Consider the following 15,896-nt stretch of genomic DNA (forward strand, 5'->3'; position numbering starts at 1 on the left):
TGTGCTCGGCTGGGAATTACAGGCACGACCGTCAAGCTGCTGCACTCTCAATGGATCCTTCCACCTTTTCATTGGTTATGTACACATCTCTATGCACTCCCCCTGCAGCAATGGTTGTAAATACCTCCAGTACAGTGGGGAAGTAAACCACAAGTCATTCAACACACAATGGGAGACCGGGGCCGGCGGAAGGACGCAATTGCGGAGGAATGCCCGGCATTCTGGGGCCGACTCCACGTGAATGTTAGTCACAAGGAGATGATGCACAATGTTTGCCTGTTGTGAAAGGCCCATAGAGGCGAACGTCAAGTCCACACAAGGACAGGAATTTCCCTACACATTCAGGTGTCAAGTGGGACTTGTAGGCAAAATTAAATGTGTCTACAGCGTTGAAGCGAGCGGTGTACCCGCGCGCACATGGTACGTTCCAGTCGGCACGTACAAAATCTACTCACCTGTATGATGTCTTCTGTATGTATGTATCAAACCAAGTGTTAATCGGGGCGAACCACTACTACACCGACGGGATACAACCAATACCTGTTAGAACTCTTTCAATAGCCTTAGTAAAAAGCAGATATCGAAAGGAAGAATATCGAAAGGCAGACTGCTAGAAACTTTGAGGGAATTCCTTCCAATCGCTGACTCACCTGGACCAGGGAGACTGCTTGAACATGCTCCCTCGACAGGTGTGACACAACGTGGTTCTCCACTCTACCCAAACACGCAGCCTTCGTTGACAGAAGCTGTGGTATAAACTCGGCACTCTTCTTTACACCACACGTGCAATCATAACACCGGCGGCGGCTTCACTCGCACCACTGTTGTCTCTTCCGCCGCGGCTCTTTTTGAAGCCTTTCCCCTTCAAGGTGTGGACACAATTATGCATCACCCTCCCCCACCGTAAAACTGTATGGCTCTAATTGGCTTGATGACCGGCATTCCGACTGGTCAAGAGGATGGTTTAGGCTGATTTATGGATTCTTCAAGCCGGTGCCTACGCAGTAATCTGCCCACAAACGACCAGGGCCGGGGAGGCTTGCACGTAACACGATTTGCGGTCTTCCAAAAACTCGCCGCTCTCGTAACTTCCAATCCATTCCACAGCACACGCAACACTCTTGCGAAAAGTTTCCACCGGGAGTTTAACGAGGCAGATTTATAGCATTCCTCTTGGGCCAGTGGCATTAACGAGCAGAAATCCTACAAAACCTTGACGTAACTTTCAAGGAACCACACGTCAATACTTCCTACTGTGACACGACTGCCGTGACAAGTTTTTTCTGACGTTTCGGACTCCTTTACTGTCCTCCTGGTCGGCACAGGCCCCTTGGAACAGGTAACGTCGCCCACTCACCTTTTGGTCACCCCTGGATGACCCCGGGTCACCTGAAAATGTTGGGCAGTATAATAACTGTGTCATAAAGAAGACAAAGGCCACACCACAAAATGGAAACTTTGATCCAGCCCAGGCCAATTAGTCTTCGGCTGTGTCAACACATCGGAGGCCAAACAATGGCTGCTGCCCCAAGATAAATGGGTGCTGTGTGTGTAGACTCATATTTACAGCTCCCATAAAACACTACAATAGGCACAGGCCAGGTAGGCAACAGGAGAGGTCAAAAGTACAATACGGCCGGGCCGTCGCCGCCGCTAAAAATACGCTTTCAGCCCTCAGTCAGCCAGGTGTCTGGCCGAACAAGCGACGGAGACGCCAAGAAAGGGGGGGCTTTCGGTTGATAGGCTTGGAATAGAGATGACCTCATAGAGCAGTAGTTAAAGGGGCAGTTGTGCAAACTCAGGGAAACTTGTTCTGTTGGCACCTGTGACTGTACCCACAGCGACAGTTAATAGCAAGGTAACCAACAGGTTTGGCATCTCCTGGCCTAACCTTCCAAACCCTCACCAAAAACCACCACACTTTTCACTCCTTAAGAAAGCATAGGAATAGAAGACCTTGCCAAGACCACAGCATACCGACTTGTTGCATAACGGACAATATTTACTCTGGAAGGCAGTTTGCCGGCCGAGCTAAAACAACGCATATGGCACTGAAGTGTGCTGCAGCTTTCCACACCCGTTAAGTTCTGTACGTATTTTACAAACATGTTGCGATGCGCTGACTTCAAACGGAGGATGTCTTTACCCATCAACATGCCCCACATTACAGTATTTGAACAGGTGCCCTCCCCCTCTGCAACATGTGGCAGAGAGAGAGACAAGCTGCTATCTTTTACCACAACCCTGAAAGCAGAGACATTTTCTTCTTCCTGCCCTTCTATTCCACTGTATAATATTTAGAAGTCTCCCTATAAGCAAGCAAAGGTAGTGCACCAAGCACCACCTTGTCAATATCAAAGTCGGGTAACTTTGACTCATTCATCAAAAGTTGCTTTGTTGGGCAAGTTTCACTAACACTGTAACAGTTCCAAATTTCTAGAAAGAGCCTCCCTAAAAATCTATGTTACTCAACTTACTGGCAGATCTATGTAACCAATGCTGTCATGCCTGTCAATGTAAAATTCGCTTTACCAGAGAACACTAGGGCAGCTGATCATAATTGCATTGACTCCATATCGTAATTGCAATGACTCCTTAGAGGATCTTCGTGCCATGAGATGTTTTCTCAAGTGTTTAACTACGCTCCCTTTCGAGGAGTGGCACTTCAGAAGGCACACACCTACCTGGCCACTCCGGGAAGATGTTCCTCAAGTCGGTGCATGGTGACAGCGCTGTGGGATCCCTCCTGTCAGAAGTACCATGCTGTCTGTCAGGAGCCTCGCTAGGTCCGACAGGTGTCCCCCTACCTATCAGCTACCTGAGTGCTGCCGGGTACCCGCCTCGCTAGTGACTATGACAGGCGGTTCCTTCGATAGGAATCAGACCCCATGCCAAGAACAGGAGAGACAACAAAACAGCCCAATTTGGACCCTACACAGAAAACAACCCCATTTAGAAGTTTCTCAACAAATGTGAAAAACAAGCCAAGCCGCCCCAACACCGCAAGACTGGGCTCTTTGCCACAAATATAGGAGGCCTCAAGAGCTTGCAAAATATTTGCTGTCCCGATCACACAAGACGGGCTTCGGCACTCCAAACCCCTGCCCAGCTACTCCTGCTACTACAAGATGTTAATATATTAATTAGCAAACAACACAAACTTGGTAATTAATGTCGCACAAACACCGCAGGGGGCAGCGGCCAGCCACTTCAATGTAAAATTACATGATGAAATGGACACTGAAATATATAAATGCCCATATTTATATTTACAGAGCCTCTGAGGACAAATACACCAGTGTTTATTCTCCACTTTATCTTGATCTCCCTGCATGGTGTCGCTTTGATGTCCGAGGCGCGAGGGGAGGGAACGTGGCCCGGCATGACATCGTTTTTACCGGGAGGCCGGCAGCGCCGTGTCCACACACGCAAACTGCACCGCGCCGCGGGAAAACCGTTCCGGTAACCCCGGAGACGGGCCAGCCCCCTGTGACACGTTAATCTCCCAGACAAGCAAAACAACACCAGGAGTGCAAGTGCCCGGCTGACAACAACAGTGGAGACCCAGGAATTCTCACATCTGACAACAACAGTGGAGACCCAGGAATTCTCACATCTGACAACAACAGTGGAGACCCAGGAATTCTCACATCTGACAACAACAGTGGAGACCCAGGAATTCTCACATCTGACAACAACAGTGGAGACCCAGAAATTCTCACATCTGACAACAACAGTGGAGACCCAGGAATTCTCACATCTGACAACAACAGTGGAGACCCAGGAAATCTCACATCTGACAACAACAGTGGAGACCCAGGAATTCTCACATCTGACAACAACAGTGGAGACCCAGCAGGGCTCGAAATACACTTTTCAGTTAACTTGCACCAGTGCAAGTTGAGCAAAAGGTAACTTGCACCAAAAGAAACTTACTTGCACAACCCAAAATAGTGAACTGTTAACTCTTTATCTCCTATTCTGAACATTTGCAAATGGATGTGAGTAAATGGGGATACATAAAGACTACATGTTTGGATACTTTTAAGTATTTGTTTTTCCATAGCATATTTTTTTTAGTTTTAAATTGTACAGTTTCAAAAAAGGTGAATTTAGGCTTAATTAAAGATCAATCCAATGTCTACAACTCGATAAGATCCATAGATTTCTTCTGCATGCCTCGCGATTGACATCCATCACTAATCGCTGGAATGAAGTGGTAGAACAACTCATTACAAGTACAACATGTACATATAACTGGAAAAACCAGTTGAACATATCAAAGTCACTAACTTGTATGCAAATGTGACTTAAATGCAAATCAAGGTAAGACAACACCAAAGGGATCTTAAGCATTGTAGAGATGGAATTGTCTTGAAATATTGTTTACCTGGATGTCTAACCTCCATGGACAAACTTAGGCTTTTTTATCAAGTGTCATATTCTTTTACCTTTCAATGACAGATAATATTCTTGGTGTTTGTAAGTTTTTTCTAATGTCAGGTATTAGAGGACAAAAGTAACTTGCACTGGTGCAAGTTTGGTCCAAACTTACTTGCACCACACCAATTTTACATGCACAAACTTGCATATGCATGTGGTATTTCGAGCCCTGCCCAGGAATTCTCACATCTGACAACAACAGTGGAGACCCAGGAATTCTCACATCTGACTGCGAGGATAAAAACAGTGGAGACCCAGAAATTCTCACATCTGACTACAACAGTGGAGACCCAGGAATTCTCACATCTGACAACAACAGTGGAGACCCAGGAATTCTCACATCTGACAGCGAGGATAAAAACAGTGGAGAACCAGGAATTCTCACATCTGACAGCGAGGATAAAAACAGTGGAGACCCAGGAATTCTCACATCTGACAGCGAGGACATGACACCAAAAGTTACTCCACTGTCCACACTTACTGGTGCTGGGGTGGTTCGGTACAGGTGGTTGGAAATTTGCCACTGCGAATAACACTCAAGTTCAACAATAAGAGAAGAAGGACATCCACAGATACCTAAAAATATCTGACATCGAAAAAAAGAACTACTCTATATACTTGCCAGTGTTGGGCTGGTACAGTACAGGTGTTGAGAACTTTGCCAACTTGATCAACATGCCAGTTCAACAATGACAAAAAAAGGATGCTCATAGATACTATTAGATAGTGAAATGCCCTGGAATTTAGACACAAACCATTTGACAGCAAGGACATCTATGAACAGTATGATCTACCAATTTCATGGTCAACTGTACACTTACTACTGGGTTGTACAGGTGGTTGGAACAGTGCCAACATGAACAAAGCATAAGTTCAACAATCTGGGGGAAAGGACATTGGCGAGATAACCTGTGCAGTAGTGCAATGCAATGATTACATCACTGTAAGGGACGTGACTGACAAGTCAGAACTTTGTTACAGCAGACTTGAGGAACGCAACACTTGATAGGAAAGTTAATGAATGGACTTGTATTTTTTCTTATTTTTGCAGTTTTGTAATGTACACATGTATCTAATGTAATTTTAGGGTGATAATTTTTGTAGCCTATCTGTCATGTCAGTTGTGTGGTATTGTATTGATGAGCTGGCAGAAACGTCTGGCTTACAGTTCATCCAATAAAGTCAAAGAGGACAATATACCAGTTCTCTTTTTTTCCTTTTAGATCAACTTCGTTTTTTTCGATAACAAGAAGCAGACTGATGCTAGACAGGTGTATTTTATGAATAAATAAATAAAAAATTTCTAGAAGTCAAAATAACCTGATACGAAATAGCTTACACAGACTATCCAATTTTTTTCCCCAGTTTGACATCACATGTCAGGGCTCGTGACTGCGACTAGATTTGGTCGCATCGCGACCGTAATTTTAATAATGCGCCTATTTTTGAAATGATGGTCGCACGGCGCGCCAATAAAAAATGAGCAAAACATAAAGCTTGCCGGTACGCCGGACCGGTTCTGGACTTGCAAAAACGTTTCGGTTCAGGCAGGCTTTTAGCTAGCCATCCGTACGGGCGTACAATGTACGGCCTTTGCTAAAAAAAGCACAAAATGTACGCCCTGTTTTTTGGATGTACGCCTTTGGTACGCCCTTTATATATTTTCCCCCGAAAACTTCGCTCAAAGTTCAAAATTTGCCGATTCCGCCTTTCACCGAGCCGCCATTTTGATTCTAATTCAAATCTCGCGCAAGTCTCGCAGTAACTCACATCTCGCGAATCGCGAGAGTCGCACCCCATTGGCCATTTCGGCGTGACGTAGCTCGCCCGGCCGCCATTATTGGTGGAATATCTGATATCCCCGCTGTTTTCGCGGGAAAAATCACGCAGGAAAGCTTCGAAAGCGTGTAACTTTGACGAAAACTCATCGAATGCCTAAAGTCCTTGGTGATAAGTACATGTATAGGATTGTTTTGGAGTTTTTTTGTGCTTTTTTGTCGGTGGAATGCAAGAAAAACAACAGCTAATGTGACGATGACAAACTGGGGAGGGGGGCGGTTCGGTGTCGGCACTGAATTCGTAGAAAATGTTGAACGGAGGTCGCGATTTTTTCACGGTTCCTTGAGATATTACTTTTGTTGTAGTCTTTATTTTCAAAAGACTGATAAATGGATGTTGTTTGTTGGAAAAAGTTCGCTTAATTTGCCCTTCGAACACATCTTTTTTTGCTATATTTTTTTCAACTGAAATAATGAACTGTTTGTACACAGATTTTTCTATATAAGTTAACACTGATGTTACAGGCTACAAGTAAACCTCTAATTTTTTAGTGCATCTATTTTCAGCTATATTCTTAACAAAGTAGATACACAAAAGAAATACAAGATGTACCTGACAGTCCTGGCTACACTTTCTCCTCTGTTGGTTTGCAGATTTTCTTGTAGACTTCTTTAGTTTGTTGTTGTTGTATATGTAACAGCAGTCAAGTTTAACCTTTGGCAGTAAGGTAAATTTACTTTCCCTGATTGTATGTATTAACTCATGAAATATTATATTGTAAGAAATCAGTGTTATATTACTTGAAAATGATCTCATGTATTTTCTTGTTTGGTTACTGCCTTACTGTGTAACACCCCTAATATTCAATGCCATGGATTAAGGTCCGGACTCATTAGGTCTGGACATGAACCTAAAAGTAAACTCCGGATTCTTATCTGGACCTGAACCTAAACGTGGGTTTATACAATGTATGTAGTAATGGCTGCAGAACTAATCCACGATTAGAAAAATCAAGCAACACGCCGGCTGATTTGAGCATTCATGAATAAAGGTTTCAAACAAGCATTTTGTACAGGATCAATGCTTTTTCTGTTATAATCTATGCAAATACTTAATTCCAGGTTGAAAACATTGATTTATAGGAGTAATACTTTGTATGGCTTAAGACGTTAGCTTGTGCTCCTAACTTTTTGCTGGCGCTCCTAAGTTTTAAGAGTTAGGAGGCTATAGGAGCGCCAAGCTCCTAGGTCAAAAAGTTAGTCTGGAGCCCTGCATGTACACCAACGTTTTCCCTGACCTCTCCTACCCCAATTAGTCGCCTGTAAACTTTTGTCACCCCTTTACCACCCCCCTCCCCCCCAGGCCAGTTATTATCTCATCACCGAGACTGCGACATGCCCAACTCCGTAGCTCCCAGTCAGGCCGTAAAAACTGCGTGTCTCAGGGCTCGAAATACCACCTGCATATGCAGGGTAGTGAAGGTAAAAATGGAGCTGTGCGGGTGTTTCTGGTGTCTACCTGCACCTAACCTGCACTGGTCCATGTACTGGGTTTTATACATAAATGTCCTATGATGTAGGTGCATGTGGATTGTTCTTAGCTCCATTGACTGTTTATACCACCTATAAAGTATAAAAGAAAAAAAATAGCAATAGTTCCTCAATAATTTTAGTATGATCCATACTTCCTAAATTCAGAGTGGTGCAGGTAAAATTCGTCTGGTGCAGGTAATTTTCAAATGTGCCTGCACCAGTGCAAGTATTCCAAAAAAAGTATTTCGAGCCCTGCTGTCCAGTGCCCAGCGGACCAGATAATAATACATTCTTACATCTCCCGACTATCATCTTCCTCGGTAAAACTACAAAACAAGTGTGTCAGGACTTTAGAACCGCCATCATTACGACACACCTGGGAAATAAATCTCTACTTCCAGCTTGGGAAGAAAGGATGAGGTCATACTTAAGGCCACACCAATTTACTTTCTTGGTTCACGGATTCGCTCGCTCCTATTTTTTTGAAAATAAAAAATAAAAATAAAAATTACCACAAATTACCAAATTTTCACCATTATTGAAACCATTCACCAACTTTCTGGTGTAGCAAATTGGCCTTTATATTATAAGCTCCTTAAAGTGTGGGTACAGGTGCTGTTACTGTACAATAATAGTGTTTTTGTACTTTTTTCAAGCTGAAAACGTTTTTTTCTTTATGTTTTGGATTAGCCGTTACCTTTACCCCAACCATTTTACAATTTTTATTTTTATTTCGCTCCATGTTTTTTATGGAAAAATCCGTGAACCAAGTAATTAAATTGGTGTGGCCTAATCTATGTCCTTTATTCTATGCTATATTCTATACTGAGTATTCTAGAACGCCAAAAAGCAGTTACGCAAGCAACTGGATATGATTTTTGAAACGGTCAGACGACATCCATTGTCTTTTGTCAGTGACACTGGAGAGATCTTGTTGGAGAGCAGGTTTCATATCCTACCTGTGAATTGATATGCAAAAGAGATCTATTTGGAGGGCAGAAGTATACTATTACATTTGAGTTTGATCGTCAGATATTTCTGACTATAATACAACATGGAAAAAGCAGATGGGGAGAGAACAAGTTGAAAATGACTAACTCCCAGAAACACGGTTTCCTGGTATGCAGACTTTCCCTTTGCATGTTGATCTTTACAGTTCCAGTTCAGCAAATTTTTTAGTTAAATATGGGAACCAACAAAATGATTTTGAAAGGCCCAGAGAAAGCACTGCATATTGTTGGAAACACAGCAAAAGTGATATGTCAAGCTGTGGATAAAAATAAGAGTACAATATGCCATTTTTTTTTTACAAACTTTGGTTTGGAAAAGCCCAGGGAAATACCAATGATCGTTAGAAACGAAGCAAAAGTCATGGCATATCAAATCAACGTTCCAGATTTTCAAATCTAACCGGCATCTACATTACTAGTAGTACTTTGCTCGACAATTATCCAGTCTGCTTGTCGAACAGCCCCAACTGACAGGAGGTCAGCGAGATCAGCATGCACCAGTCCCATTACCCATTGTCCTGCCAAACAATTACCACCCTGCATGTGTAGGTCTTGACACAGCCTTTGTGCCTGTGCGAAGCTCCACTCAGATGCAGGACACTGATATGATAGTGTGTCCGATGGCTTCATTGACACGGGCCAATGATTGACACACTTGTGGTGTAGGGAAGGCCGTTGAATGACGCAATGGTTTTAACCTTTAAAAAAAATCTTTACAACCGAGTACAGACTCTCTGACGTCGGCCTTCTTTCCCTGTAGTCAATTAGTTTCCATGTCACTTGTCAGAGGGTTTAACTGCTTCGTGATGAAACATTGAAAGTATGCATGACTCAGCGATATCGCAATTACCAAGCTATGCCATTAAACTCCCGCCAAAACATATATTACTGGTGTGTCAATGTTAGTAGGAACAAGTGGGATGCAAATGAAAAGTTGATCATGTGCAACCCAGGACTGAACACGATCAAATCAATTAATCCCACAGACTGATTAATGACAAGAAACCCTGCATCTCCTCCGGCAGTTTACCTGACATATTGTTCGGTTGACAGAATTATGAATGGTGTCCCCAAACTGTTCAACAACCTGCTCTGGGGATTACCACTGTACCCTGTCCCTCACCGCAGAAAGCTAGCCCTAAGCACAAACTTTGCTGGGAATGATGCAATAGCGTTTGCAGGCATCTTACAGATATTATCTTATAAACATTTTAGATATGTCTACTCAACCTTTCAAAGACAGAAGATCTCTTTCTGTCATTTCGAGACATGTAAAGATTTGCAAAGATTAAACATCTGTGAAAAGTTCTGTCATGACAGCTAAGTAAAGAGATAATGATTAAGCCTTCCACATTGAAATAGCAATTACAGCACTAGACATTGCAGAGTGTCTGTCTTAGAAAATCTTTGTCCCGCTTACTCTCTTAGCAACACTTATTCTATGTCCACTTGTAGTAGACAGTCTATTCTGCTAGAAATGCCAGACATAGCTTTCTGAGTCGTGTCCGGACAAATCCTGCGGAGGTGTGAAGACAGAATGGCTATAAAAAGGAGGTATGACGTCGGGGCTAAAGAGGCGTAAAGCTGGGGACATCGCCGAAGATTGGGGGGGATCAGTCCTTGAGAGGGAAGGCGGGGCAGCTTTGGATAATGTGTCAGGAAAGAAAGGCTGACATTTTTTGATGTGGTTCGGCAGGTTTTCGCAACATTGTAACATGACTACAGTCAAACCTAACCACAGTGATCACCCTACGGCCTTCAATAAGATGGTCAGGCTCATAGTGCACAGCTAGCCACTGTATAGACAAGATTCTTTACGTTTGGGATAATCAAATGGTAATAAAATAACCACAAAAACCAGTCACAAATGGCTAGCTGTATACAGGTGCTACTTGACAATTGTCTTCAAAATCAACTTGCTTGGCAAAATTTTTGCAGTAAAATAAAAACTAGTCCCTATATTTTCTGGGCCACTGAGAAAAGCAATCTGTAAGCCTTGTAAATGCATCTCTGTCAGCTGACGAGGCTCTTTTCGGCGGTCGTTAACGGGTGATTAATCGACAATATGCTAATAGACTTTCCGAGTACAAAGGTTACGTGTATCCCCCTTCCCAACAAGTGGTTTCCATGTAAGATGGTGACCCTTGACTCAGATAGCGGGGCCTCCCGATAAGGCGAACGCTTGCAGAGTCTACAAAGTTCTTCCACACAAACACACATGGAGACCCACCGAAAGGGCACTCAGTATCTGCCACTCGGCTATTTGAACAACTGCTTTCCTCATTCCCCAACCTCCACCAACCAAAAGCTTATAAACGTGCCACAACGACAAGACATTCCGTGAAACTAAAGAACCATTAGTCATTAACTGATTGATGCCTTTTTCTTGATTAACAACGCAGCTAACGACATGCTTATATGTAGAGTTCTGTGGTATTCATGCACTGCTACTACAGAAAGGTCCAAAATAAGGTTTCCTCACTACTTCTTGTGTAAAATTTTGTACAGTAAATCTTACAAAATACAAAGGCCATTAATTACAAGGATTATAGGAACATTAGGCATTAGGTGTATTGCTAGCTGGCAAAATACACTTGAAAAGTTATTAGTATGTATGTGGTAAACTTAGCTTAACGAACAATACTTTCTTTGACATATACAGTTTGATACAAAGCTATAACATGCTAATGTAGTGACGCCTTGCTATGTTGGCCAGTACAACACATCTGCCACTGTAATGCTACCACTGGCCTGTCCGCCTGTGTGCGTAAAGAATGGTGTCAGGCCCTGCCACCACTCTGGCAATCACTTGTAACAAAATTGTCAAATAGTTTCGCTGTCGTGGGGAATGGGCACTGGCCCACATGTTAGTAAGGGACCTAAACACACATGATGAGCCGAGGGGATACACACTGCACAGCGCTATATGGCAGGGTGGTCTTGACATTAGGGGTGCTGACTTGGAATCTAAAGGTTATGGGTTGGAATCCCTAGTAGGCTCCAATGTTATAGCCCTGGGAAAGGCAGTTTAAATTACACCTATCTTTTTTACAGACTTCAGAGAAAATGAGTGCCCAGGTTGGGTCAGACTTACCTGGCGAAAAACGATGCCGCCGCAGACGTCCCGCCAGTGGATCCCGCCGTGGAGGACGGCGTAGGGTAGATCCGAGCGCTCGCCACCGACCGCTCCGCCACGGACCGCGTGGGGATGTCCGACACGCTGCTACGGCTGCTCCCCATGCTGGCCTGGGTCTGTCCAAACAAAAGAGAGTAGCTCGATCAATAAAGACCTTCCACTAATGTCATTTCACAATGAGCAATAATCAAACGCCAACATCTTTTTGATACAGTAGCACCACCTGTCGACCTTTCGGCTTCTCTGTTTACCCTGTTCTTTTCCCCGACCCACTCCCGCAACTCAGGAGGTCTGACTCTTCGTGACAACTTTTCAGTTTCGTCTCGGCATTAAACTTGGCAGCAAAGCTCGAGGGGAAGCCGGTATGGTCTCTGGTACAACAGAGCCGACCTTTGTGAGTGAGGAAATGAGCCCACACACAGCCCCCAACCCCCCTGGTTCCTATGTTACAGCCTCAGTTCCAGTCTCAGCACCCTACCGGCAGTGTTGAAACATGGTAAGTCTGGCCCTGCCCCTGCATGGTGGGAGTGGTGAAGGTGAGCCTTTATGCCTGCAGACTGAGCTGGCAGCAGGAGCCCTGCCTGGGGCCAGGCTTCCCCTCAGAGCCTGCCTGGACAGATCCACTGAGCTCCCGGACCCTCAATTACCCCCACATGTGGAGTACCACAAGGTCAACCCGCAGGCACAATACAACACTTGTCTGGCAAATCGATATAACTGGCACTGTAACGTCGCACTGCCGGCAAGCAACCCCTCTACCCTGCTATTTATAGTGTCTCCACACCTAGTCAATACCAGCTGAAATACATATCATATATAAATCTGGAGCCCGCTTTTGTCCCTCCGTTCGGGGCTGTTGACAGAACCGTTAAAGATGTTGACTATTGGCCTACTTGCGGCCATATATCATACCATTGTGACGGAGGCGACAGGTCCACAAACAGGGGGCATGCGCCCGGTATCACCCCTGACAGGCATGCCCCACACTCCGCACAACCTCCGAGCTCCCGAAACATTCCCCGCCGCCGACCCTCGCCGTGGCAACGCCGCTATTTTCCCCTCGGAGTGGCGCAGACCACACAATCGGGGAAAGTGCACTTTTTGTTGATCTTGACAAGCCGTGCGGAAAGGAAAACATACATGCCAAAGACAGCGTCAATTACGAGAACAGGTCGGATCACTTCCTAATTCCTCTCACTCAAGCCAGTCTTGCTTTCCTTTCTAATGGTATCAGTGCAAAGAATACTAGGTGTTTTCTTGGCCCACCAGTAAAAACAACTGTTTCCTTTACTTCTGCCACATAAAGGCACCAACAACAAGAGAGCACAAGCCGCAACTGCTACGCAGAAACAACATCCAGGCAGAGCATTAAGCCGACGGGATCATATTTCAACTTTCCAGAAAAGCAGAGATGACCTCAGCAATCCCCATTTCCTACGGATTTGCAAAAAGTCACCGAACCCTTGTGGCAATAGGAAACTTCCCTTGACACTTGGCCGCACTGTACAAGCCACTTGGCATCAGCGGATTTCCTCATAAGTGCCCAATCATGTAAATCAGAAATTTGGACTGCCCAGATTAATGTAGCTACAGTCACCACATGCCTCAAGAGTTACCTCTCCCGTGAAAATAAAATGCTGCATAACGTCCATTGAACAAAGACTGAAGTCATCATAGGACAAACTTGCCATCCAACAAAGACAAACATGGATATGCATTTCATCTTACAGCAAGAGATTGTGGTAAGAGCGTTCAAAGCAAACCTTAAGAGCAGTTGCCTCAATCCACAGGCAGGGCAGGCTGTCTGGCAGCATTTCTGCTTCTCTCTGCCCTGGTCAAACCACAGAGAACACCTACTACAAACTCCAGCTGGCCGCAACACAGCACACAAAAGTCAACACCCCCTCTCTGTCACTGCCTCCCATACGAAGCAGAAACACTGTCACAAAAATCGTATATATGTTTTGAAAAAAGGACATGTTTTTTTATAAGGGGGCAAATTAAATCCACATATGTTTTGAAAATGGGGCCTTTTTTTTTAAAGGGGGCAAATTAAATCCACATATGTTTTGAAAATGGGACATGTTTTAAAAAAAGGGGGCAAATTAAATCCACATATGTTTTGAAAATGGGACATGTTTTTTCTTATGGGTCATATCTTTTAAAACAATATGCATCTTAAAAATAACCAAAATGAGAATATGAGACGAAAAAAAACACATACCATTTTCATTTTGTACCGAGTATACGTTTATCCCCCAATCCAGGAAACCCACCGGTTTGCAAAGTGGTGCTTTCAAAATGGTTTATCGTTTCCGATTTACCCCCCAATTTGATAGTGGTGCTTTCCAGTTACGCCGATTTCAAACTGGTCGATTTCAAACTCCAAACGGAAATGACGTAGTACTACGAAGGACCATTGGGTCGTAGTACGAAGGACCATTTTGACACAACCTGTTTTAGCAAAGGAGCTCACGGTGTGCTCACAGCGAAGGGGCTGCATGCTCGGCGAGGGAGCTGTGTGCTCACAGCGAAGGGACTTTGTGTACCAGGCTGAAGATGGTCGCCGATTGGTAGCCGCCGATCCAGGCGCCGATTCGTCATTAGACATAACATAGCAATTAGCACCCCATTCAGACGCCCATTCGAAGAAGCTAAAAATTTCTAATTTCCTTTATAAGCTTAAATGGATATCAAGAACTTCTGGATATTGTCTATTACCACCCAATATATGTATATATATACAAATAAAGATAATAACAGAAAGTATTGTATCAACGATTAAGCAAAAATAATGGGCCCAATCGGCCGCCAACTTCAGACTGGTTTTTAGATAGCGCATATCTAAAAGCGAATTTAGATAGCGCATATCTTAACGTATTCAAAACGTATAAAATCTTACGGGCCGGATTTGATTAATGAACTATGGGGAAATTAACTAATTTACTAATAGCTATAGGAAATAGGAAATACCCAAGCAAAGGGGTGCTGAAATCGGCTGCCATACGGCTTGTAGAGTAAATTGCCTCTTACGGCCCGTGAACTTTTAAGACGAATTTAGATAGCGTATACCCCAACGTATTCAATACAAGTATCAATTCTTACGGACCAGATTTAATTGATGAACTAGAGTTGAAGCAGTTTGGTCTATAAGAAATCGGCACTGAGTTAAATTAATTAAATTCGGCCCGTAAGATTAGATATTTGTATCAAATACGACAGGTATGAGCTATCTGAATTGCACTTAAAAGTTCACGGGCAACGTTTAGACACTAGCCGTATGGCAGCCGATTTTAGCCCCCCTTTGCTCGGGTATTTTCTATCAGTTAATTCCCTCGAGTTCATTAATTAAATCCGGCCCGTAACATTCGATACTTGTTTCGGGAACGTTAGAATATGCGCTATCTAAATTCGTCTTAAAAATTCACGGGCCACGTCTAGATAAATAGCAGATTGCTCTACAAGAGGTATGGCAGCCGGTTTTAGATCAGTGAAGTTTGCCGCCGATTGGGCCTATTATTTCTGCTTAATCGTTGATATGATACTTTCTGTTATTATTTATGCTTGTATATACATATTCTGGGTGATAAAAGACAATATCCAGCAGTTCTTGATATCCATTTAAGCTTTTAAAGGAAATTAGGAATTTTTAGTTTCTTCGAATGGACGTCTGAATGGGATACTATGTTACGTCGGACCAATCGCCGACCAACTTCAGCTTGGTGCACACAACTCGTTCGCCGATCACAAAGTCCCTTCGCTGTGGGCCCACAACTTGTTCGCCGAACACACAGCTCATTTGCTGTGAGCACACAGCTCGTTCGCTGTGAGCACACAGCTCCTTCGCCGAGCACGCAGCCCCTTTGCTGTGAGCACACAGCTCATTTGCAAAAACACGTTTTGACCCAATGGTCCTTCGTAGTCTTACGTCATTTCCGTTTGGAGTTTGAAATCGACCAGTTTGAAATCGGCGTAACTGGAAAGCACCACTATCAA

The 15,896-nt window shown here is 43.9% G+C and overlaps 1 protein-coding gene across 1 annotated transcript in view; it reads right to left on the bottom strand.

Moving 5' to 3' along the window:
- LOC118421544 (kinesin-like protein KIF26B) overlaps positions 1–15,896 on the bottom strand; it is an 85,124-nt gene that overhangs the window by 18,426 nt on the left and 50,802 nt on the right. The window contains exon 5 of the mRNA XM_035828882.1: positions 11,859–12,016. Within this exon, the coding sequence (XP_035684775.1) occupies positions 11,859–12,016 (158 nt within the window). The remainder of the gene's footprint in view (positions 1–11,858; positions 12,017–15,896) is intronic.

This window comes from Branchiostoma floridae, chromosome 1 (assembly GCF_000003815.2).
Source record: "Branchiostoma floridae strain S238N-H82 chromosome 1, Bfl_VNyyK, whole genome shotgun sequence".
In the NCBI taxonomy this organism is placed as follows: domain Eukaryota; kingdom Metazoa; phylum Chordata; class Leptocardii; order Amphioxiformes; family Branchiostomatidae; genus Branchiostoma; species Branchiostoma floridae.